Source organism: Onychostruthus taczanowskii, unplaced genomic scaffold (genome assembly GCF_017590055.1).
Source record: "Onychostruthus taczanowskii isolate IOZ18803 unplaced genomic scaffold, ASM1759005v1 scaffold1, whole genome shotgun sequence".
NCBI lineage: Eukaryota > Metazoa > Chordata > Aves > Passeriformes > Passeridae > Onychostruthus > Onychostruthus taczanowskii.
In genome coordinates this window covers 11,704,410-11,730,879 of record NW_024496525.1, presented here as the reverse complement: position 1 = coordinate 11,730,879, position 26,470 = coordinate 11,704,410, and the positions used below count along the sequence as shown (strand labels likewise).

The 26,470-nt window shown below is 35.5% G+C and overlaps 1 protein-coding gene across 1 annotated transcript in view; it reads right to left on the bottom strand.

The window, feature by feature from the left end:
• Nucleotides 1-26,470, bottom strand: part of DPH6 (diphthamine biosynthesis 6) — a 191,350-nt gene that overhangs the window by 40,690 nt on the left and 124,190 nt on the right. The window contains exon 13 of the mRNA XM_041397884.1: nt 21,040-21,282. Coding sequence (XP_041253818.1) covers nt 21,040-21,282 — 243 coding nt within the window. The remainder of the gene's footprint in view (nt 1-21,039; nt 21,283-26,470) is intronic.

Genomic DNA, 26,470 nt, shown 5'->3' with positions numbered 1-26,470 from the left:
ACCTCATTAAGAACATATATTTAAATTGTTTTCACATCAACCAGCATGTCTAATTAGCTAATTTGGTCAGCTACATCTGAGTAACTGAGTTCCTTTCCTTCTGATGGTTTTAAATAGCTTTCAAATACCCGAGCACCTGAAATTTTTTGACCAGTGGATTACTTTTTTCCTTACTTTTCCCTCAATTTTTATGAAGAGACAGTATATTAGCAATTTTTAATATTAGTTTTCTGTACACAGATAATACCTTTTTATATTTATACTAGTTTGCTTACATTCCAGTATGTACTGTTAATATTGTCCATTGTCTGACCTCTGAAAGGAAAAATAATAAGAAGGCAAACCTGTAATTTTGTCTGAAGTCGATAAGGCCATATAACTCGCAGTACCTTCAATTCACAAGCTCAATTTTCAACCACTTGCTCTCAACTTTGAGTGGAAGAAATAATGACATGTTCCAGGCACTTTATTTCAAAATTCACTCACAAAGTTATTGACAAGAATTTTGCACAGAATATCTTTGATTCTTGACCCATGTGAGCTGTTTACATGAAAAATGCACTTACATCTATATTAACGATAGTGGAGTGCAATTCTATCCCAAATATGTAGCAATTGCTTTAGCATTTCTGGTTTTGATATGGTAACAGAAATAGGGACAATTTGTCTCAAATTGCAATCACTTCAGTCATAATAAAATCTCACAGAGTACTGTTTGCTTTCAGTACTTTCATTAGGCTGGCCAGGGCTGTTATTAAGGTAGCTACACATAAATGTTATATTAGCACTTAACAGGAGCATAGTATTCTCCTCTAGGAGATGAATTCTAACCTTGTCAATATAATTCTGCTCTGAGTGCTGTAAAACAGTTTGAAAAGATGAAATACTGGAGCTTTGCACTGAGGAAAAAAAAAAAAAGTCATGTTCATTCAGGCTTAAAGGCCATTTTGCTGGCCCAAGGTGCTGAGGTACTGGTTAGAAAAAAACAGTCTAAAGAAGCTCTCTCAGGTCACATCAAGCACTAAGACAAACTCTTCTACTTCCCTGTACTTGTCTTAGGTTGTTAAATCAATTACTCGCTATTTCTGCTTGCCTTCAGCTGTCATTTAGAATATGAAGAACTACATGAAAATTAAGGCCAGGAGAAAGTACATTTCCAAATTTAACAAATGAGAATCATTCTGTGTGAAAAACTATTCATGGTGCACCTGTATGGTACATAACACTCATAACCTGTAACTTCAGAGTTTGCACAAAGCACAAATGATAGAGTTACTCGGGACTAATAATCTTTCACCAGTGGCTACAGAATCATATAGAAATACTTCTAACAGTGACCTCTTCTGACTTATTTTCAAGAAATCACTGACATTTGTGTTATACTTGGATGCTGTGTTTATGATTTACCTTTCAGAAATTTACAATTTTCTTAAAGAACTGAATATCTTTATAATAGCCTATCTAGTAAATGAAGATGAATGTATAAGGTCTGCTAAGAAATTATATGATGCTAAAACAGTATAAATAAGTATTAAGAGTGAAAAAGAAATTAATTATTTTGTTGGTTAAATTGCTTTTATAATTGATTCTGCACTCTCATCAATGAGATTTATCACTTCTGGCAGACAGCTGTGGTACTTTGAATAAAAACTTGCTTTTAGAGTTCTTCCCCAAGGATACTGTTAGACTGTTCTATAAAGGAGCACAGGTTTTGGCTGGTCTTTGTTCTACAGCTTCAGAGTCCTGATCAGAAAAAAATGAGGCAGAAGAGCATATAGCTTGGGTTATAATTTTTGAAAAAGAACTATGAAATAATTCTTGGGAAGCTCTAGAATTCTTGTTGAAAGAATTTAAATCTATTGGGGCAAACACTGTTGAAAGCAGTGATTGCTTAAAAGTATGCTTTATTTGAATTTTACAAATCTTTACAAATTTCATTAATCTGTAGGTGTAGTTGTCATCTAAATATATTTGCCCTTTAATCCCTTTTTTGGAAACTGAAAAATCAGTTTCCAAATGATTTTCAGTTCATAGGAAAAGCACGTTGAAGTTTCTAATTTCCACTTGTTAGCCTTTCCATTGGATTTAATAATTTCAAGGAACAAATACTACAAGGTAGCTCTGCACTCAGAGAAGTTTGAATGTCACAGGGAAAAATAAGAAGATCTAGAGGTTCAATGGCTGACTGCTGAGATTATATGGAGAAAAATTCTAATTATGTGCTATACTTTTACATGATCTGATTTAAAGAGGGCTGGAGAAGGACAGCAGCTAACATCTACTCTGCATCAGGAGACACTCTCTGAAAAACAATGGTTCTACAATGACTTTTTTCAGGAATAGATGTAATCTGGATCATCTCAAGAGACCACACTATGACAGAATTGCAATTCTGTCATGCTAGGAAATGGTAGATCCCAAAACTTTGGGCAAAGATTTGATAAGACCAAGTGATTTATCTCCAACTGAATCTCACATTAGACTGTCCTCAAAGCATGTTTTATAATGTCTTCCCTTTGCCAACATGATCATTTGCTACTTAATTTATCAAAGATGTAAAAGACTGAGATCCAGAAAATTTGAAAAAGGAAGCCAAAAGGCAGATTTGTCTAAATACATGCATTGTATTTATATCATTCCATATATGCATTGTATCTATATCATGTTATATCCTGAGAAGGACTACAAACATTAACATACTGCTTTACAAAAACCCCATAACTCAACAAAGGACTTTTCCCACCTTGAAGAAAATACAAATACTCTTCTGGCAATACAATGCATGTTTCAATAACTCACAGGAGAAACTAAAGGTACAGAGTACATTTAAGGATGACTGAGAAAGTGACTCTTCTTTACTTCTGTTTGTAAACACTGGGAAAACTGCCATGCTAAGCTAAATGACATCTTGGAAAGTCTTCATGGACTGGTTAATAAAGAATTAAAGAAGGTGACAAGTTAAGAAAACAAGTAAAGAAAGAAAACAAAGTGGGTAACTTTATGCCTCTGTAAAAATCCACAGTTCACCAACATCTTGAGTAAGATAAACAACTCTGGATGTCTCAATTGAAAAAGGGCATACTAGATCCATAATATATTTAGAGGAGGACAGGTATGATCAAAAGCTCTGGAGGGTCTGATTGGAAATGTTCTGCAACCTTCTTAATGAGAAGACAGAGGCTTATGAAGTCATACACGACATAAAAAGAGTGGATAGGGATAAGAACTGATTTTGCACACTTGTCTTTTTGTACTAAGAGCTATGGACCATCAAATGACATTAGTAAGAGCACAGTTTCAAAATGAGCAATGGTGGTGACACCTACAAATCCTTGATGGAGAATGCCCTGGTTGCAAGAACTTTACAGGGATTCAAGGGGAGCCTGAACAGTTCTTAGAACACAGATTAAGTGGGCATTATAAAAGAGACATCATAAAATTCCTAGATTATTTTTAATTTATATGTTACTAATTTATAGAAAGATTATGTTTTATATAACAAAATTTATTTAATCAATTTAAATATTAATTAAAATAGTTTGAGGTTAGGAGAATATTAGAGTAGATTTATGCTTTTACTGGTTTTACTATTCACTTCTGCTGAGGGCTACTGTTTGGAGTCAAAATACCAAGCAAAGTCTATACCATGATCGCTTTTGTTGCATTCTTAAATAAGCATTTATGCTGATAATAGTGGCATATTTGGTAAAGAACTGGGATTTCTTGTTTGGACTCGCAGATTTTTCACAATTAGTCCCTTCCAACATTTCCATGATTCTAAAGGAATTTTATGTTCATCTGTGATATTCCAGACTGATTTTATAGATGAATTGCAAACACTGAGTCAAGTAGATGAATGCAGGTAACAGCTTTGAGAGGCTAAACTTCTTCAGCCTCTCAAACTTCTTCAGAGGTACTGGCACCAGAATACTGGGCTGGAAGAAGTGGGAGTTCAGTGTGGTTACTCCTTCTGAGTAAAAAAAGGTTCCTTTCCTCTTCTCTTTTTTCCAAAAGGAGGAACATACATACAGAACTGTAATGCTACTTTTAGGGGGACATACATATCTTCATTTCTGCCTTAACTGATAGAGACAGCATGAACACCTAAAATACAGCAGTCCCAGACAGTGGTAAGCAGGAGGTTTTTCTGCTTTAGACACCTGCCACAGGAACAGGGGTTTGGAGCTGCCTTACACTGGAGCCACCCAGACAGACTGCTCTGTGTTAGCCCCTCTAAAGCAGTTCTGTGATGGATGCTCAATCCCAACCTGCAAAAGTGTAAGGATTTTTGGTTAGAAATAGAAGGGGTTAAAAGGCTTGACTGAATATTTGTTGAAGGCCACAGTACTACAGTTATTAAGTTACCACAGTTATTAAGCAACATAAAATTCAGTAAAGTGTCTAATATTGAGAAATGAGAATAGGAACTTCCTGGACTTTGTGCCTAAACTGAAGTGAAAAAGGCAGCTTGGTAGAAACATTTCTTAATTAACACTTTTATCAATGTGTTTACTTCAGAAATATCTCTTTCATATCCCAAGAAGTAAGGTAAACAACAGAGGTTGTCAGTGGGTTTCCAAACTTGTAATTAACCCTACATAAGTACAAAAGTGTTATCTGAACTGCTTCATGCATTATACTCTCCTGAGCATTGCAAGAAATTATCACACTGGTTCACAGTACTACCAAATCCTTGCATTTTCTGTGATTCAGTTCTTAGTAAAGATTCACTCAATTTACATTGTGCATATTCAGAGAGCCACAAAATACTCTCATGCTAATGAATGCCTGATGCATTCACAATACTGCTACAAACCAAACCAGAACCTAAAAGAATGAGCAGAGTTAAATGAAAAACACTTGGCAGTAAGGGTTGTTAGGGTTGTTTAAAACAAAACACAAAGTTTTGTTTTAAAGGTGCTAATCTTATAAATAGAATTCATTTTTTCGTAATACAAAAAATAATCCAAGGCAGAACTATTACAATTGCAATGAAAACAAAGGAATAATGACTTAAAGACAAACCTATCTTCAGTCCATTGTAAAAGTATTTAACTGTTTTGCTTAATTGAACTGAAAAACGTACACATTTTGGCCTTTAACATTTATTATATAAATTTGTTTGACTATCCTCCCTTTGTTCTAGATGAGAAGTATTCTTTTTCTTGTGTTAGTAAGGACTAAGAACTATCTATCTCTCAGCTGAATATGGAATCAGGCTATAAGAGGCAGAGATGAATGCATAATTGCTATCTCTACAAAGAAGTGACTTGGAGAACAAAAAGAAAGATACTGTGATGTTACTTTTAGAAGCTGAGTTTATGAAAACCTTATATGGTATGCATTATTACACCATTACAGTGGCAAGATTAATGTGCCTTTAAATAATACATTTAAAATTTCTTTTGCACTGCCTGCATTAAACAGAGTGCATCAAACTCTTGAGATCCAGTTTAAGCTTACAACAATAGGTTTATGACTTTAAAAAGTAAAGATTCCACTAGGAAAACTGCATAAGAATAAAAATGTCAGTTCCTAAAGAAAGTAGGATAGAAGCAATTCTTTTCAACATCCTAGTTTGTCTAATAAATAGGCCACATGCATTCCTGGTATAACACGTCTGAATTCAAATAACGAATACCACAGTGTTTTATAACAATAGAATTGCTAAGAATGCTCCTTTTGGAAAGCTTACAAAAATGAGAAAGTCAGACACTTAGTATTTCTTTCTGAAATAAAACAAATTATTTGGTGCATGTCAAAAAGACATTAACACAAAACTGGCTGACTAAAAATGAAGTCTTATAAGCTGAATATTTGTCATAGAATAAACACTGTAAATATAAAAAGAAACAAGTTCTTCAGAAATTTTAGTCCTCCCTACTCACTATTCAACATGTTGGACAAAGAAGGAGGTAGCTCAGTAACCACTGTGTCATGTAGAAATTATTTTCTACAATGTCAACTGGAAAACTGAGCCTGTACTTTGGTACTTTGGTGTTATTGAACCATGAAAAATTTAGAGCAAACCAACTGGTTCTCTATTTTTTCTAGCAGCATCTGACACCACATTTTTGAGAGTAATTTCTTTTTTGTGCAGTCTTTAGCTATCTTTAGCAAACAGAAACATCAAAAAGGGAAAGCAATACAGGGGGGAAAATATGAGTATAGAAATTTAGAGGTAGTACTATTTCTCAGTACTATTTCAATCAATTTTTAAAATTTAAATGGATTTCTAATTAATGTATTCTTTTGATATAATGATTATAATTCTGCCTGCGCATATTAGAGAAAAACACAAATTAAATTTTCACCGTAATAATTCTGAAAAAAATCTGCATGTAGCTATAGTAATAATGCAAAATTAGTAATTAGATACAAATTAACAGGCAATTAACAGACCAAGCATAACAGCTTAACTTTTCTCAGAGATGCATTTTGCAGGAGGATGAAATGACCATGTCCCAAGTTATTTTAGTGTTAGATAAGGAAATTTGAAATCTATACAATATATTGATGGCTATTACTAGGAATAGAAAAAGTGATGGGCTAAAATTTTATGGTAGTCAACCAATTATATCAGAAGAAACTACCAGAAAAATTAAGTAACAACACTCTGAGGACCCAAATCTCATACAGTAAATTTGATTTATAAGTTGAGACAGCTTTCTGGTGCATAAAGGATATATTGAAATCCTTGCAGAATCAAAAATTTCATGATGAATGGTGTCTGAATAGTGCCACTGGAAGAATAGGTAAGCATTACATAAAAAAGCAAAGCAAATATAGAACTCATGAAAACAGAGAGTTCATAAGAAACCAGTTCAATAACTTTACATGATCTATAGCTTATATTGCTCAAACAGAATAATTTAACAACTTGCTATTCTATCTTTTACAATGATTGTCAACAGAGACCAAGAAGTGGTATAAATTTTCATCATTTCTGTGTGATGGAAAAAAGGGTTCTGTTGAAATTTAAGACATAACCTTACAAGCTCTCTTTTGATTATATTTAGTACAGAAGGATATCATTTGCTTGTTAATTTTGTTTCTCTTTTCTATTGTTGGATCACTGTGTTTTTATCCTTTTATTTCAGAAACTGAGAAGCTCTGACAGGATCAAAACAAGAGCAATCAGTATCACATTTTTATGAAGACATAATCAGCTTTGAATAAGTCTCTAGAACAAATAAATAATTGAAAGCCTGAAAAATGTACACAGAGTCTGCAATAACTAGGCTAACACCTCTGTTTTCTGGACTTATCAACCTGGAACTTTTCTTGCAAAGCTCAAATAATTTATTGCAAGAATAAATGGAAAGAAAACCAGAAAATGTAAACTGGCCTGCTGAAAGACAGACACAGGCTTCTGCAAGCACAGTGATGGAGAAGCATCTCCTACTGAAAGACTGAGACTGCCATTTTTTTCATCATTCCTCAGGTAAGTATCACAATCTTGTTCTAACCCGTCATCTAAAAGCACAGTCTCATCAGCCCCACAGACATCAAGTTTTCAACCACTCAATGAATTTTATGCATTTCAATCTCTCTTCAAAATACCCTTCATAATGGTATGGGACAATCATGCCATGATCAGAGTAAAAGAAAGATTTTAGAATTTACAATCAGTTATGGTAAGCATGTGATAATATCTAATGAAAAATATACGATACCATTTCCCCATCATTTACAGATATAGATATTAGTTACAGCACTGATTATTCAGATAAAAGCATGTTCAAAGTACTGCAGTAGAAGTGTCTGGACTGAGAAACTGAGAAGCACAGGACTGCCAGCAGGGCTGCCAAAGGGCAAAACACCTGAAATGCAGAATTAGACAATTATTCTTAATTTTAAAAATGGACATGACTCTGATTTTCCCTCTTAAGTACTCCCACTGATGTGTCATGAGACAGATAAAGTTTTAAGTTTTGTTTATTATAGCTGACTTAGGGAGTGGGGGTTTTATTTTTTAATTTTTATTTTATTTTAGAGAACGGTTTATTGTTTCAGCAGAACTCTGATACAAGTGCTCTGATACAATATGAATACCTACACCTTTTTTCCCTAATTGAAAGGGGTCAAAAAAGGTTTTTCACTTTTGTAAAGTCCATACAAGCCTCTGTTTGTTTGCCTTACTCTGCAGAAGTAGCCATGCTACCATGTGTACTTACCAACCTGACAAACCCTCTTCCTCCTGCATGCGAAGCTCAGCCCTTTCATTCTCACCCTGTGGCATGAAGTATTTGGAACTCCTGAGGTCTGATATATTTTAGTGCAAGTATACTCACAGAGTTCAAAATGGGAATTTCTGGGTGAAATCTAATGGTCTGTGATATACAGGTCAGAATAAATAATCTAATGGTGCCTTCTGGCTGTACAAGCCACTCAAGCTATGAAATCAGTTTTACCCAACACTTCTGCTCAGCCTTTCTTCCAGCACTGAAGTGCCTGAGCTCTAAAATCCCATACTGAGAAGGCAACCATCTTACTCATTATGGCCTTTAACATCCCTTGCTGATAATTTTAAATTTTTAAACAGCCCTACCTGTCAAGCTTCCTTTTATGTGTTCTCATAGTTACAGATATAATTTTGGAAGCAAAATATCTAAACACCAAGCATAATAAAAATGAAATGAGTTAAAGCTTATTAGCAGTAGGGAGCAGATGTAGCAAAATTCTGCCAGTTCCCCTACATTTCCTCCCCAGCAGGGATTTTCTGTCAAGCTGTGAGTTAGTTCTACACACTAATCCAGGCTGCTGTTGCTGCAATTGTACCTTCCTATACCTTGCTATTGTACTAAAAATTCACTTTGATTTTTGATTTCTTCCTTCTTAATAATAATATTTAAAGCAGTTCCTGCAGAGCTAAATGTAAATTCAAGCACCGCATGCTAGATGCTCAAAAGGGCATGGAAATTGATAAGAAAATAATTACATATTGAAAAGCTGTTTTATTTGCTTAAAAATTAGTAACTTTCTCTCAACGAACTAAAGGTTCCTGAGCCAAGACATAACCAGTTAATGACTGAAGTTAAGATCCTTGAAATCCCTCTCAAACATACATCATTCAATATATCAGTTACAATGTGGAAAAAAAAATGATAAGTATTTAAGGAACAAAGTCATAAATTGATAGTAATACAAACTGAAAGCAATGAAGTCTGCCACATGAAACATGATCACAGACTGTCACTCTGAGGGTTTTTATTCTTCATGTGTAGTGTCAAAAATAAGCACTTAGGAAAAAGAGTTGAACTGAAGTAAGGATGTTCAAGATGGAAAGATTTCAGCTGAAAATCATCTGCAAGTGTGTACCCAAATGGGACAGAAAATGAGCAAAGTTAATGGTCATAATCTACTTTGTGGACATTATGGATAACAGATTTTATGATAGTATTTGAATTTTGGATACTGATTCCAAAGACCTTTTCTTTGAAAGTCTGCTTCCTTCTGAACTTTGACAATGAGCTCTGGAACCAATTTTCAAACCAAATATCAGATTTCTCCTCACATATTCTAATTACATCATCTGTTCATCAGTACATCTACACGACCACTAGCTACTCTTGTCACATCTGTAAGTAAATTTTGTAGAATGCAAGGAAGAAGATTTTGATGCTGCAGAAGGCAGAAGAAAAACAATTTGAAAACTCTGATGGCACTACTACCACCAACTGTTAGGCTCTCCCCCATTGCAGTAGCCACCTTTATTAGTAAGATGAAATAAAGATGTGCAATTGAAAATCATTTCATAAAATCACAGAATGGCTTGAGTTGGGACCTGGAAGATCATCTAGTTCCATACACCCTGCCATGGGCAGGGACACCTTCCACTAGACCAGTTTGCTGAACCGGGCCTTGAAGAGACCTCTAGGGATAGAGCATCCACAATTTCCATGGGGAACCTTTGCCTGTCCCTCAACAGCAGGTCCATGTCCTTCCTGTGCTGAGGACTCCAGAGCTGGATACAGTCCTCATGGTCGGGTCTCACCAGAGCAGAGAAGAGGAACAGAATCATCTCCTTCAACCTGCTGCCCATACTTCTTCTGATGCAGCTTAAGAAATGATTGGCTTTCTGGCAAGCAATTTCATTTTGAATGTGGTGCTTTTTAGTATGCAAATTTTTACTGGAAAATACATTTATATTCCATCTTTTGTATATGAATATTTTTGAGGCAAATATTGTTTTCAACAGACTAGTCAGTTACTTTCATTTTTTAATATGGTATGACTGCAAAACAAGGTCAGCTAAATGGCACAGCATATGATTATTAGGGCTTCACATATCTTATTTTAACTCAAGCCATTTACATTGACCAATAATGTCCTTCATACAGTTTGGAACTTGGATTTTGCAGGACCAGTTTTCTCCCAGTTCAGTGTTACAGAAGTCAAACTCAGATGATTGCAATTCAGGCAGAGGCAATTTCTTGAAATACACTATACTAGGCTGCCCAAAAAGTTAAGAAAAATCCTCATGCTTGCTCCAGTTTTTATTGTCAAACATGAATATATTACAATAAGCAATATACAATATAATACTTTGGTGTCTCAACCACGTCCCCTCCAAGCTCTGCCAAACCCCAGCCTTCTTGCTGGGTATGGGTAAAGTAGGAGAAATTCTTGATGCTGTGCAGGCACTGTCCAGCAACAGCCAATATGTCTGCTATCAAGACAGCGTTAGCCACAAATCCAAAACACAGCACTATAGGGGCTGCTGTAAAGAAATTAACTGCATCCCAGCCAGACCCACTGTGACAGAAAGTTCACAATAACCTACAAGTTCTAAGGCAAGTTTTAGTGAATGTGTAGCCATTCTCAGCAGTCACTGCAATGAGCTATATGGAAAGCAAATTTGTTCTGAACATGAAGATATGTCTCTCAGATTACTACTGAAATAATGGGATCTTAAATCACACTTCTGAAAGCAGGTGATTCCACGAACAGAAGATTAGAATGAAAAGTTTTCAGTAAATGGCCTTTAAGTGATATGCAATAATATATATCCTTATTAAAAGTTGTTATACTAAGAAAAAATACAAACGTATAGTCATGGATATGACCGTAATGTATATATATATGTATATATATATATATACACATATATAATGTCTATATGCATATATTTGTATAAAGGAGGGAGGGAGAAGAATCTGTAGATGTGTATGTCTCCTCCATGTAGCTCTGCGGAACACGCCCAGAGAGACTATGAGACTATGTATTACAGAGTCGCTATCTGCAACTTCACACAAACACTCTTTTGACAAATTACAATAATCCTTTACCAAAATCACCATCTTAATTAAAAATGGTCGACAATTAGTATTTTCTTCAGCTAACAGTTATACTATCCTCTTCAGACTTGCTTCTTTATATATATATATATATATATATATATATATCTATACATGCAAAAGTAGCTATTTTGGTCACCTACAGATGATTGCCAGGATGTCTCCACGAAGGTGCTTACAAGTGAGATGCATAAAGACCTGCATAATATAAACATTGAATAATGTCCAAGATAAAATCAAAATTATATTTTAAGTGTTACCACTGGTGTTTATGGTGTTACATCCAAAGGACTGATGAGAAGTAAACAGGTATCATATCAGCTGGATGCATTTTTATTGTCCATCAATGAAGCTGAATAACAACAGGGAGGAAGCTGAAAGTAATTATTCACTGCTAGCTGGCATGCACGTAACTGGATATTGACCAGAGAGCACTGCTCATTTTTGCTGTGCAAAAATGTAAAGACGTTTCAAAATAAGATAGCTCACTTTCACACTATCTTATGCGCTTTTCTGAAAGTGGAGTACAGGAAAACATAAATAATTTTTGGGTTACTTTGGCTTTTATGAATAAGAGAATTAAGACCTTTTATTAATTTTGAAGACCATGTGATATCCTTCAGAGAAGAGGAGGAAGAAGAAGAAATTAAATTATTATTATGACCAGCACACAAAACCAGAGATGAGGATAATCAAGTACTGAAATTTAGTAGGATCCCTTGGATCATATAATAAAATAGTAAAGAAGTACTTCCACTGGAAGAATGAAGATGTTTTCCCCGAGTTAATTTATTTCCGCCCCCCCCCTTTAGTTTTTTAATGGTGGAAGATCATTAATGTATCTGAATAGAAACAAGATTCTTGCATAGTTTCAAAAGGAAGAGATAATACTTTGAGTTCTAATTTTGTCCGAAGCTTGATGAGGGAGGACAGGTATGAATTTTCCTAGTTTATTGTGGATTTGTCTTCAGTGATAATTTGCTGAATCTGCTTGAGTTGTTGAATCCCAGGCAATTTCCTCTCCACAGAGCCACTTGCTTGTCCCCCAGCCCCAGCAAGATGGGAGGGACAGTAGGAAGAGCAAACATGAGAGAACTCAGGCTCACGTAAGGACACTTTAGCAGGCGAAGATAATAAAACTTGCAATGCAAAGGCAATCCTTCACGTCCTCCCACCAGCAGACTGGTGCCCAGCCAGCCTCTGGGGAATAGCCACCTTGGAAGACCAAGTTCTCCAATTTTTATGGCTGAGCATGGTGTCATACGGTCTGGGATATCCTTCACTGCCTGTTCCCCACACCCAGTCTATTCACTGGGGTGCTGACTGGGAAAAAGCCTTGAAAACCTTGAAAATGTGCAACATTAGCATGTCAGCGACAAATCCAAACCACAGCATCATAGAGGCTCTCATGATGACCCTGTGCACTATTCAATAGCAAGTTTCCTTTCTGCAACAGGAATGCTTTTCCCGGTCCTGCATAACCACAACAAAGAGGATATTGGCTACACGGAAGGGCTTTCAGCATATAAGTTTGACTACTTTCTGAGATCTGACATTTCTGACTTTTACAGGGCTTACATTGATGAGACAAATTAAAGTATCCTCCCTGGAAAAGACTACGATCTAGAGTAGCTACTTAGTATTGAATATCAAACTACTAGTTGGAAGCAGTAAATTGGAGGGATGTTTGTGGTCTGAAAGAGATTAACCAGCTGCAGTTTCAGGAAGGAGTTAACAATGACTGTTTATGTAGGTTGAGGTGGTAATATGGCTCTTCTTTCAGTCCTGATCAACACGATCACCTCATCCAAAGGAGAACAAAAAACCTTTGAAGGTGATGAGATCCTGAAATTCTATCCTTTATTGTGGAAATTTTAAATGCCTTACATATAATTTGGACTACAGTTTATCAGGGAATTTTCCTGAGTGGAAGTTGGACCTTGATCACTTTTCAGTCGAAATGGCATTTGTCCCTCTGTAAGGAGGCAGTGACAACAGGTACTTGCTTCAGGGATTCAACTGTTAATGGCTTTCACAGTCATCACACATCAGACTTTTGACCAGAGGTTCTGGCCTAGGCGAACAGTGGATGCATATATGCACTCTTGCACTCTTAGCACAAAAGTGACAGGGTCAAAACAGAATTAATGTTTTCAGCAAAGGAGATGAAGAGTCACTCAAAACCAGTCTTATGAGGGAACTGCTGCAGGGGAAGATGAGTCGGCCTGCATGAACCAGGCTGATTACCACCCTGAATAACCTGACATGCATTTCTTCACTCTGTCTACCTGGAAAACAATATTCAAATGCATGGACATATTACCTGTAAATGGCAAATAAGCTAGTGTAAATCAGTTAAAGGAAATCACAGAATTATGCTGACTTATACCAGTTGAGTATTTGATGGTATCTGTAGATATCTCCACAAACAATCACAAAAGAAATTCTCTCCTTTCTTATTTTCTATTGTTCATATTTTTTGTTTATATTCTACAAGTCAAATTCATGCATACTCTTTAGATATTATGCAATCATATGATTTTTATACACACATATTCCCTTTCTAAAAATGGCTTTAATTAAAGTCATATTCTTTTAGTTGACTATACTAATTTTTAAACATTTTAAATGCTCTGCTAATGTTACAAACAGAGTATTATAATCTTTTAAGAAAAAGTTCAAGTGGCAGACCTTTCACCTCCTATTATTGCTCAGTGTCAAATGGGAGACTAATTCCAAGGACCTCTGGATTTCCACTATCTGCATTTGATGTGTGCTAAATATCCTCATTACAGTTGCTTCAAATGAATGGAAAAGCTTTGCCTAATCTGAGCACAGGGGAAATGAAATACACTAGGCACGAGATGACAGACACACTAGCACTGCCCAATTTAATGCACTGTGTTCTGAACATGGGCCATAAAAGAAGCCTGGGTTTATATATCAAACTGTGGAAAATTCAAAATAGCATCTAGTCACAAAATAGATGTCACAAAGCTGATGGGACAAAAAAGGGGAAACAGAAATGTGTATTCTTCCTATTGAATTTTTGACATGCATAGATACTGGCTATCAGCAATGGTTTTCAAAAATGTTTATTTTTCTTCTGGTGATATTACAAATCATATTAGTCAACCTATGTGAGGCTTTATTACAATGTAAATGTAGCAGTGTTCTAATCTGTCATTTTACCTTTATAATACTTTACTACTCCTACTCATATTTTGACTATTTTGTTCAAGAAACTGGTAAAAGGAGGTCAATTAAGTCAATATTACCTATAGTATTATCTATAGGACACAGAATTTACAACAATTTTTAGAAATCTAACAATTGCATTAAATAAAGATATTAACCAATATATATAATAAATTAGACAAAAAAGTGTACCTGAATATTTCTGGCCTAGAAACATCTGTTCAGAATGGTGAAAAAATATGTGTCTTCTCACAGAAATCTGTGAAGGGTTTTTAATATTCCATTTTAAGTTTTATAGTCATTTTCTCTATAGGTAAAAGAGGATCTTAAACCTTTGTCCAATCCTTTCCAGCAAGAAAAATCTTCAACTTCCACTATTTGAGCATAAGCTACTTCTGTTGTGCTTAGGATAAAGTGTTAGAGAATGCATGAATTTTATTTAAATTCATGACAGTCTGTATACTTCAAATAGCACAGGAATGTCTGAACAATGCACAGACTGCTGTTACAGATGCATGATGCCATTCTAAATGACTGCCATGAAAACACACTAATTACTCCACGAAACAACTGCACTTAGCTAGACAGATTCTTGTTCAAGATTTAACTTGTTTATAACTTGGGACCTGTACATTATTTGTAAGGCAAAGTGGACAGATACAGGAAAGCACCAATGATATTTACAGGAATGTCAAAGAAGGTATGATGCAGGAGCTCCCTGGAAGGGGCCCAGTGCCCTAGATAACTGCTCTTCGATATCTTTAAAAAATCCTAGTATATCTTCCGAAATCTAAATAGTTTTTAAATCTGGTCCAAAAGGTTTTAATTATATTTTAAATTTTGGCATCAAGTTACCCGAGTGCTGAAATAAATGTGGAACCCATTCACAATATATATCAGAGAAAACACTGTGAATCTTTTTTCCATCACTTCTGCATTACACACTATTAAGACACACATTGTCAACAATCTGACTGGCATTCCTGACAGAATGAAAGTCAACTACAGCACTCTGCTGGATTTGAAACAATCATGGGATCACAGCCACTCATCCTGAATTCTCACCATAAAAAAAGAAAGCTTCTGTCAGAAGACGATGGACTAGTGAACTTTTTTAAAGTTTTCAGAATGTTTGCTTGGAAAATTTTTGGTGGGAGAGTATCAGATAACAAACGTCCAAATGGAAGTGGTGCTATAAAAGTAAAAAGATATATTTATTCATGTCACAGGAAGTATTTCACCAAGTCGATTTTTCATTACTGAGGATATAAAATACATTGGCAACTGCTATTACGATAACTAAAGAGAACTGATCTATAATATCAGATTTTAACAAAAAAATATAATTACCTTAGTGCTATTAATACACCTTGCTATTACATTAAATATTATCTTTCTGTGCAACTTGGTCTTCTAATCTTAACAAAATATATTGTTTTCACTGTCTCAAATGTGAAATTCACCAATGTTTTGGGTTCTTTTACAAACACAACCAATTCTAAACTTCCTGTTGGTAACAAAACATTAAACCCTAAAGTGTTTCCCTATAATTTTTTCTTTTTATAATGAAGAAATCGGAGATAGCTTTTCAGAGAGTTCTGGAAAATCTGCCTCCAAGTTTTTTATATATTTCATCCAACCAAAATAACTGAAACTAATCTTTAGCATTCAGACATTTTATAAACATATTTATTTCAAAAGCAGCAAATGGCCTCAAAATTTTTCAGCTAGGAAGTTAATGTGCTCTTATCTCACAGAAAGAATTAATTCACAGTACTTTCCCATGGAGTATACAACTGAATAACAACAGTGTAAATTAGTATTTATTACACAGTTTATCAGGATTTATAAATTTTATTAATTTAACTACACCTTGCCAGAGATGAGTGAGATGTAAAAAATAGAAAACACAGCAGTTAAGCAAGCTGGAATGCCGGAAATCTTGAGACAGCACAGCATGTTTCTTCTTTCTATTGGTGAGGATAACAAAAGGAAGCAAAAAACAAGGATTCAGAGGTAGAAAAAAAATGTAATCATGATCTTGCCATCTCAGTTAGCCTAGGGGAATCTGTTGCATAGGCAGAAGTAGAATGCACCATTTGAAACAGTCTAACAAAATACGACAGGGATGTCTGCACAGAAAGCCATGGGTAGGGGAAGGAGAAGTTAGGGTGTAGACTCAGCTCCCAACCAAATATATTGGGAGTACTGTCTAAATGGTACAACTCAAGCCCTACTGAATAAAGTGCATTCACAAAGCAAATTAATAAAATTTTGCAGGCACAGTCACTGTTATATCATTATACAATAATTATTTGGAATATTTCCATCTATCAATAATGCCATCTGTCCCAGCCAATACAAATGGACTACAACCCATCTGGCTTACTTTTTTCTATTGATTACTTTGCTGAATGAGTTAGCAAAACCGCTTATAAAATCATCATATTACATGACACTGTCATTAAAAGATGTGAAGTAAAGAAAAACACAAGATGAGACTTAATTGGAAAACTGTCAGTCCTTCTTCCAGAAAGTTTTAGCAATGCTATAAGCTTATTTCTTTTTTTTTTTGGCCGCTTAAAAAAAGCGCCAAGAAGACACAAAGCCCAAAAACCTCCTAAATGCTAACTACTGGATTAGACTGAAATTGTTCTAGCACACAACTGCTACTAGGTATGCCAAAGAAGGTCCCTCAATTTATCTCCTCAGGCAGAATGTCCCTAAGTACGCCTGGCAATAACAAAGAAACTGTGGAAGGAATGTAACTTAAAAATAGGGTGGAAGAAAGATGATGATGGCTAGCACTTGTATTTGTTAATTCCAATAAGTCTTCCTAGGTTTTGGGTTTGATTATTCATTTGCGTAATTGTCTTTATGCTATTTTTGCAGCCTCTGTTTTTTTTTTCTTTTGATTTTAACCAGTGCTTCCCTCAACTATATTTTAATTTCTCCAGCAACAAAAATGCAGCTTTAAGCACCTACAGAATGCTAACTTCAGCTCCCTCATTCTAGATCTCAATTTTTACAAAACCTTTTCAGTTTTAACAAAGGAAATCCCTCTTATGTACATTCAAAATGTCAATCCAAAGATCTTTAGCTCAGTGATTTAGGTGGTGTTCTTTTGAGTGAAACTTTGGTGTGGCTGCTTTTCTTATCCTTCCCTCCCCACTATTTTTTTCCTTTCTACTACTACCTCACATCCCTGCACCAGATTTTGGTTTCCCCTGTCACCCTGAATGGCTTTTCCAATGACACTGCGACCCAAAGGGACACATGAAGGAAGAAGAGAGAGAACAGGGCCTGGATTCCAGCTCTAAGGACACAACCCTTGATGGGTTGAGGCTGCAGGAATGATGCTGGCAGCACAGAGCTGCCATAAGGAGTGAGGGAAATCGGGATGATGGGAGTAGAAAGGAGTTGTGTAAGAAGGAAGGAATGATGCTTGAATAAGGAGGGACCAGAGACTGGGTGACTGAAACAACTTAGAAGTTGCTAGGGGATCCAGCCTGCTTACTGTTAATGTTTGCTCCCTCTTTTACAGCCTCCTCCCATCCTCACTAGAACACTTCTCTGTTAATAACATATGAAATATTTCCTCTGGAAAAAAATAGATTATTCCAAAATATGATTTTTATAATTTATCTAATTTAAAAAAAAATTAAATTTATTTAAATATAATTGATCTTTCTTTTTGTAATTCAAGAAGTTCCTAAAAGACAATTGTCACTAGCAATATTACAAGAAGCCTTCTAAAGTCCAGCTAAATGCCTCTGACCCTGTGGCCTTATCTCACATAAAGCATGTCCACATCCAGCTCTTAGAAGTAAATCTTTTGTGCTATATAAACATATCCAGAAAACAATTCTCATATTTCTCTTTCTATTATGTGCTGTTAGGTCCAATTTATTGGTGTCCTAAACAATTTATATAATCTTTTTGTGTTTTATTTACTACTGCCATCAAACATGTAGAAGGATTCAGGGAAGTTGCCGAATAGTATTATTTATGTAGAAGATATTTACCAGGTATCACGACAGGACAGAATGTTACATTTCTCATGCTCTAAAGAAAAACACCTTTGGCAGTTCTGATGCGTATGATTTAGTCACCATTTTAAATACAATTATCTTAATATGCCATCACTTTGCTACTAAATACAGTACATTCAACGAACAGAAATACAGTCTAAATACCATCTTTAAAACATAATTAATTCCATATTTTATAATGCATAGCTTACAAAAAATGAGTTCTGAGCTGAACTGTTTTATTTGCACAAAACTCCTTTTTTCACGGATGACAGAAGGAGAACAGTTTCCACTGAGAAACCATTTGTTCTTATTAAGTAATATGTAGGTTCCTACTGGTTCAGGCCTTTGGCCACTGCTTAAAATAAACTTAAAGAATAATAAAATACTTTTGGTCTGGCTGACTTAGTTCACTTGGTGAAAACTGACCGTTATGTCATGTCATGGTATTCAACAGAACTGTCTGTAGCAGCACTGGAATACCAAAACCTGAACAAAAACACACAGGTAAGGCATATGCCTTCAGAGTAAGGCTACCACATGCTGTCTTCCACAGAGAAAGGCAGTATCTTACAGGATCTGGAAGGCTGCTCCAAAATAAAAACTGCATTACTTGTTTTCGCTGTTACTATGGAATAACTGAGACAGAAGCACAACTGAAGAACTGTTGATCATTTTTCAAGACAAAATCTCTATTTTCATTAACAGGACAACTGTATTTTCAGGGCAGGGTAATTCCATACCCTGCCCCCCCCCCCCCCGCCCCCATTCCCTTGTAACAAAACTATTTTATAAGTATTTTTCTCAGCTTTGCTTTGTACATAAACCCCTACTAACCAAAAAATATGCATATCCTGAGGCAAAAATTTAATTCCTCTGTCTGAACCTCCTATTGACAAAATTATAGAAACAAGAACATGCAGCTGTCAATAACATCTCACTCCCATTTATATTTAGGTTTTTTTCAAAGCATTTTTAGATGGTGTTGTGGCACACATTATCTAATATTTTTTTCTTTCTGCCAGTGCCATTACTGAATTATGATCTGATAAGCACAGCATAAGACTGATGAACATCCTACAGGATTGCCAAATTGCAGGATGTTTTTCCTAAAGATTCCTGAAACCTGTCAGGCAGCTATCACTTCACTTCAGCTATCACTTTAGTGCATGCAGGCAACAATCCATTTTTTAAGCTATGGCTTGAACAATCAAAAAGGGACATGGAACAGATATTAGTGATAGCCCAAAAGCAAGCAACTTCATCAGTGATTTTCAGGTGGCTAAAAAAAATTTTTAAAAAAAGCAAGTTCTGCCTAATCTTAGTAAGTGGAAGAAATAAAGGACTTGATAAAGAGTAGTTAGTATGCATAATAACTATGGAAGACCTAAAAGACTGTATATGGAAAAAGATACATTTCAAAGAACTGGCAAACACCATTGATCTGTCTTCCAATCTTATATATTGCAAATCACAAAGCAGAGAGGGTTTGTGGTCATGGTATGTTACTAATCGGTCACAAAACAAAAATGGGAATTTATTTAAATAAAACAAATTGAATTCAGATTCAGTACTGGATCTGAATCTCATCTTGGAGGAGTAATAAACTCCTATTTAGTTCCTTGTTAATAAATCAAGTTGAGATGCATAAGCATGTAAATTAAGTCTATATCTTTACTCAGAAAGACACTTGCCTAGTGCAGAGGCTGGAGACAAAGGCAAATAGAAGGTAAGTTTCAGGTGTCTTTTTCCTTCTTCTATGAAAATATTAACATATTCTATGCTTCCAACTCCCCAGAAAACATAATAGGTAGGGTGTATTAAATTATACAGCAATTATGAATTTGATTTTTGTGCATTTGGGGAGAAGTTATGTTTTACTTACAAGATTTGTGGCCACTACCTTTCAATGCTGCCTGGATTTTCCATGGCTATTTTAAGAAAACAGGCACATACAAATCAGGAATTATTATGGCATCATTATAAATCCCTGTGCAAGTTATTATGCTGTTAATCAAGGGTTAACCAGTAGGCATGACCAGATGTGGTCTTAGAAGTCTGGCTGAATATAAAGCAATAATGAGCAGTAAATTGCTAAACTCAGTTATCATAACAATACTGTTTGTAAGCAAGTGGGGGGAAAATCCTCAACAGAACAACTGACAAAAAGTTGAACTAAAATGCCCATTTCTCATTATGCAAAAAATATATGGACAGAAGTAATTCAAATGAGGTATTGTTCACATTTTGTTAGAGAAACTGACTGTTCTTTAAGAGTTCTTTGACACAATGCTTTGGGGAATTAAGACAAAGTTAATGGTGAATATAACTTTCTGTTAAGCAGTTTTCTTTCTCAGTTGTGCACAACCACTTATGAACCAGAACATAAAAGCCCAATCAAACCTGTACTTGAACCCCTCTGAAATGTACCACGAAATTCTGATATTACTGCAAGACTTAGAAAGGAATAAAAGACAGCCCAGAAAGAAGCAAACGGATCGGGTAGCTACCTTTTTGCATTCTTCTAATTTCCTCTGCCATATGGAGCGAGCAATAGGAATGCTCTTGCTGTCGGTTACGTAGCAGCTGGCTGTGATGACGTGGTGGAGCGCGGTCTTCTGGCTCATGGCTTGCAGAACTCGCGCAACGTGCCGGAGGGAAAGGCTGGCCTCTGCCCGTATGCCACCCCTAACCAGCTGCATCGTGCAGGGCACCAGAGCAATCTGTCCAGCACAGTAGAGAACATCTCCAACCTAGGAGAGAATCAGATCAAGTACATAAGACTCTGGGATTTCACAGAAGACAAGGGAAGCACTTTCTCTCTTCCAATAGTACTGTTTCTTTCAATAGTACTGTTCTTTGCCATCATTTGCTACAATAGAGCAAACACGCCAGTCTAAAGATAATGCATGGATGTATGTGTCAGCTCAGAACAATAATCTGATGTGGACTGTTACAGCTGCTGGATCACACTGATGCCATGGTTAAATATGCTCTTGTTTTCTTTTCTTTTGAGAGATGATGCACATTATCTTCAATGCTATTTTTTAATCTTCTATATCTTAAGCTTTGTTTTATACAAAACCATATCAGAAATTATCAGTGCACACCTGTAACACCTTTAGTAAACTAATTGAAAAATACTGCAAAAATATATTAGCAGAACACCTAAATGACTGTATGTGAACAAAAAAGTGATCTTATTCCATGAGAAGGTAAAAGCAAATTGCAGATTGAAAATAAAATGCTGAAGAATGCTACTTGAACAAAGAGATGCTACTTGAACAAAGGGATGGTCACCTTTTGAAAATGGATTTTAATGAGTGGCCAGATTTACTACTGCAATGCAGTTACTTTGGGCTTATTTTCCAAAATCTTCCCAGCAACACTCTGAAGACCTACTTTTTTTAACAGCAGCCAGCAAAGGAAACATTTATTCTTATTATTCAGACATCTCAAAGATTTTTTTTATAAAATCTTAATGTAAATATCAAAACTTTTCATCATCTTATGCTGCACTTCTCTAGAACGTCTGTGCATATCCTAATCAGTGAAACAGTAAATTTTATTCACTATCAAAAGAAAACTAAGTATAGAAGTGGGAAGTAAGGTGGGCGTAAGCAGCTTTGAAGTCAGCACAGGAAGAATTTTGCTAGTATTAACGACAGAGAAAATGGACTGTGTAAGGAATCTTTTGGAAGAATTTTGCAGAACTTACTGTATAAACTGTAAAAATTCCTCAGAATTAAGAATAATTAAAAAAGAAATCTGTGTCCTAGAAGACATGGCAATCAAACCATGTGACAGACCCATATGCAACTCCAAATCTGTCCTCATAACTGTCTGTGTCTCACAAAAGACTCACACATGTAACTATTGGAAGAGTATCTTATACAATTTGGCATACAAGTTCTATGATTAGCAGCTGAAGAGGGGGAGGAGGCAGAGAGAAAACAATATATCAACTGACACACATCAACTATTTAAATGGTTTAAAATACCTGAAATATTGTTTGATAATGCTATATATAATCCTGAATTTGGAAAAAAATATATGAAAGCAATATTTTGGTTTATAGGAACAAATGGTCTTTTTTTTTAATTTTTTTTTTTTTTTACAGCGCTATTTTAAAATATGTGCCACTGAACAAGGGAGTCCAGCCAGCTACCAAGTGGCATACTGACAAGATGAGAAACAAATTCAGAAAGATATGATTCAGAGGGGCACAGGTTTGTTTTTAAAGCAAACCATTCATTTTCACCTCCGCAAAGTGAAATCCCTGCATTAGTCAAAAACTCCAATGCAGGTAGTTTATACTTCTACAGGAAAAAAAATCACACTGATGGTATTTCTTCCTTTTTATCCCCTGTTGAGCTGCTGGTTTTCCATGCATCACCCATGTTAATTATTAGGTAGACAGAAGAGCTGTTCAACCAGTTCACTTCCCCTATTCTTGAACAGATTGTTTGAGACATAATATGAATACTAATTAACGATAAAATATCTGTCAGTGTTTTGAAATACAGACCAAGATAGCACTTTCTTAAAGTATCCTGGACAGTTCTGATACAATTAGCCCCATTGGTCATAAGCAAGGTCATAAAAAATCTCAGAAGGATTTGAGCAAAATTGGCACCACTTTTGGCTAAGATTCAGCGGGAATTTTGCAGTTTTTTAAAAACCAATTGAAAAAATCCCTCTGTTCCTAACATACTTGTTTGTATCTTAAGATGCAATTAATAGACAAACAATGTTTCCAACAAGCCACCATGTTATGGAAGGGTGGATGAAAGGGGAAAAGAGGGGAAAAGGATAAAAAAATGGCCCCAGATCTGCAGCAACTGTATTGCAGGGGGACATAATTTAGAATAAGGGAAGGAGGAGGGGTATCTCTCTTCTCTTTCCCAGTGACTCAGTCATGAAAAGCAAGCATAAATAATCAGCAAGGACAAAGCAGCAAACCAGTACAAACACTCTTTTAGCAGATTTCAAGACATTGTCTCTGGAATGTTTGAAGCATTATACAGAAAATTGTTAGCAGATTAAAAGGCATTTAAAACAGGGAAGTCATCATACTATCTTGTTCACAGCACTGAAATCTTACAAGAGGAGCTGTCACAATGTATGGTGTCAGTCCTTGTGTTGTGAAAGTGTTCTGCAAAACCCTGCTAGAACCTTGCAACAGTTTATCTTATTGGAGCACTTATGAGGATAACAGAAGATCTTTCAGGGTGTCGATTCACAGTGTATCCAGTCTGGCCGACTTGCATTATACGGGGAAACTCAACACAGAAACAGAACTACAATATAAAAGATCTATATTGATCCTTAGAAGATTCAAATGTATACAGTGGATGTCTCACTGGTAATTTAATTTCCACTGCAGACCATACACATACTTCCGGTGCTAAAATTTAAATAAAGACTTGAATGAAAGACAACCCTGAAAACTCAAGCTTCATATTGCTGAGATGCTCACTTGTACATATTTATTTCCAGTATCGTTTCACAGCAGTAAGCAGGTTATAAATGGGGCCTCATGTGATTCCACATTTCTTCCCTTTTTATTTTCATTTGTATCATTGAAAGTTAAATGAAAGGTGAGTCCTTATAAGATAGCGTAATAGTTTAGCAGCTGTTTTGCTCAGTCAGCACAACTGTGAATAATCAGGGAAGTTCAGTGGACAATCAGAACCTGAGAGGATGCAATGCATGCTCTCACAGATAGAAAGCTAAGAGATTATTTGAGAATTGCTACATTTCACAGAGTAGCTGTCTTGCAGGGATAAGTATAATTTAGACCTTGGGCATGGCTTATACCAGTAGAAAGCTGTATAGTAGCTTTTTTTCGAAGATGCTTTCACTTATTAGAAAACAGAAGGAAAGCATCTATGGTATCATGGAAAGGAACAGTCAGAATAACTGACTTGCTGACTTGGTGCCATTTGGAACTGCTCTATACCATGAAATAGTTTTTATCAGTATTCTAAGTTACCAATAGGACACAACATATCTCTTACATATATATATATAATATATATATATGTATGTATGTATTGGGAAAAGAAACCATGAGAAAACCAGACTTAATTGACTGAGGTCTAACTTAGGCTGCTAATTAGAAAGGAAAAGCTGCAACTATTGTTGCCTAGAAAGAAACAGAAGTGATAGGATACCTATAGATATGCACTGAGTTTTTATTAAAGGCCAAGAGCAACTAGGAAAAGTTTATGAAACTTCCTGCTGATATTAAAACTTGCGAGTGATCAACTGACAATATACAACTTGCTGGAAACTTCTACCAGAGGGATCTCAAACATTCACCCACAGACACTTAGGCAAATGCTAATAGTTGCACCACAAATGCATGTTTCTTGGAAGGCAGGAGTCAATATGCAATCAGGTAAATCTTTGTTATGAATGCAGTTTGGTGTCTGAGTGACTGCTGCCCTTTAACAGGTCAGGCTGCACAAAAGGTTCAGTGACCCTCTGACCCAACAGTGACACGACCCACTATTAGGCTGAGTCAATGTAAATAAGCAGAACTGACAACACACTAATAGGCTGCCTCTGGTCAGCCACGGGTACCTCTGACCTTAATGAAGACCTAAATCAATTAATACTCCAGGCAATAAAGACCTCTGGCTGATTAAGTTAGATAGAAATAATCTTTTCTAACAGGATTAAAGCTGCAAGGTGGTGAACTTTTTATTCAATATATGATAATCCTTTCTTCCTAGGGCCCCTCTTGTTTTAAATAATGATGGCAAAATTGCTTTTTGCAATGTGACTTCTTTTATTCAACTGACTAGTATGAATAAACTTTTTAAAGGCATCGTTTACAAAACAGTAATTGAAAAGCTTTGCGTTCATACTATGAAAACAAATTGTATCTGACTAACATGATTCTAATACACACAACCCTCAATATAATGCATGGGTTTTTTTTAAACTGTTACAAATTTATAGTCTAAAAATTCCAAGAATGAGTTAATAAAACACAGCTGAGTTTGATACAGGCTTTCTTTGGAGAAAAAATGCGCATCAGCAGCTTTATCAGTAGCTAAGGTATGAAGGATATATTCCTAAATACTACTACTACTACGAATAATAATAATAATTGTTATTATTATCTTTGATTAAAATTTTTTAAATTTCTAAGACTCCACATATAGCTTAGTCAAATTAGTTTGCACATCATACTCAAACTTCCCTTTGGATAATTTTTTTTCCTAGTTAGGTCAAGAAAACCCAGTAACAATTAATCAATAGCATATTATGGCTATTTTATTGAACTAGTGTAACATTCCCACAGTTTTAAAGGTTTTATAATTCAGTTTTCAGATGCTGTGAGTCCATTTTGTTAGTTCTCATTTTGGGATGGATGTTTCAATATGTATCTGATCACCTGAGCTACAAGACTACAGAACTCTTATCATTTTGTATTGATCTTTGCTATTAAACTTTAAGTTATCAATTGTGTTTGAAATTTTTCTCTTTGAATTTATACACTTGGGGGTTGAAAATTCATAGAACTTTTTTTTTCAACAAGAAGTGACAAAGTACTGCAATTTCAAGAATGCTAACCTAGGGTGTATTTTTTTTTTCTCTGCAGTTCAGGAAAACTAAGATACATCATCCCACAAAGCCATATTTGACAGTGAACACAGTGTTGTAACGCTATCAGCACACCTAAAACTTTTGTGTATTTCCTAATTTAAATTATACCAAGGAGAAGCATCATGTCACACAGTATACAAACACCAAGCAGCACAAAATCTGGCAGTCCTTTAAACTCAACAGTGCATGTGAAGAAGCCACAATACTGTTATGAATACTAAAACAACATAATTAATATCTCCTAATCATACTCTATACTTCCCAATTACAAACACCTCTGCCATCCTCTAAAAATCAAATACCTCAAAAGGAGCCTTTTG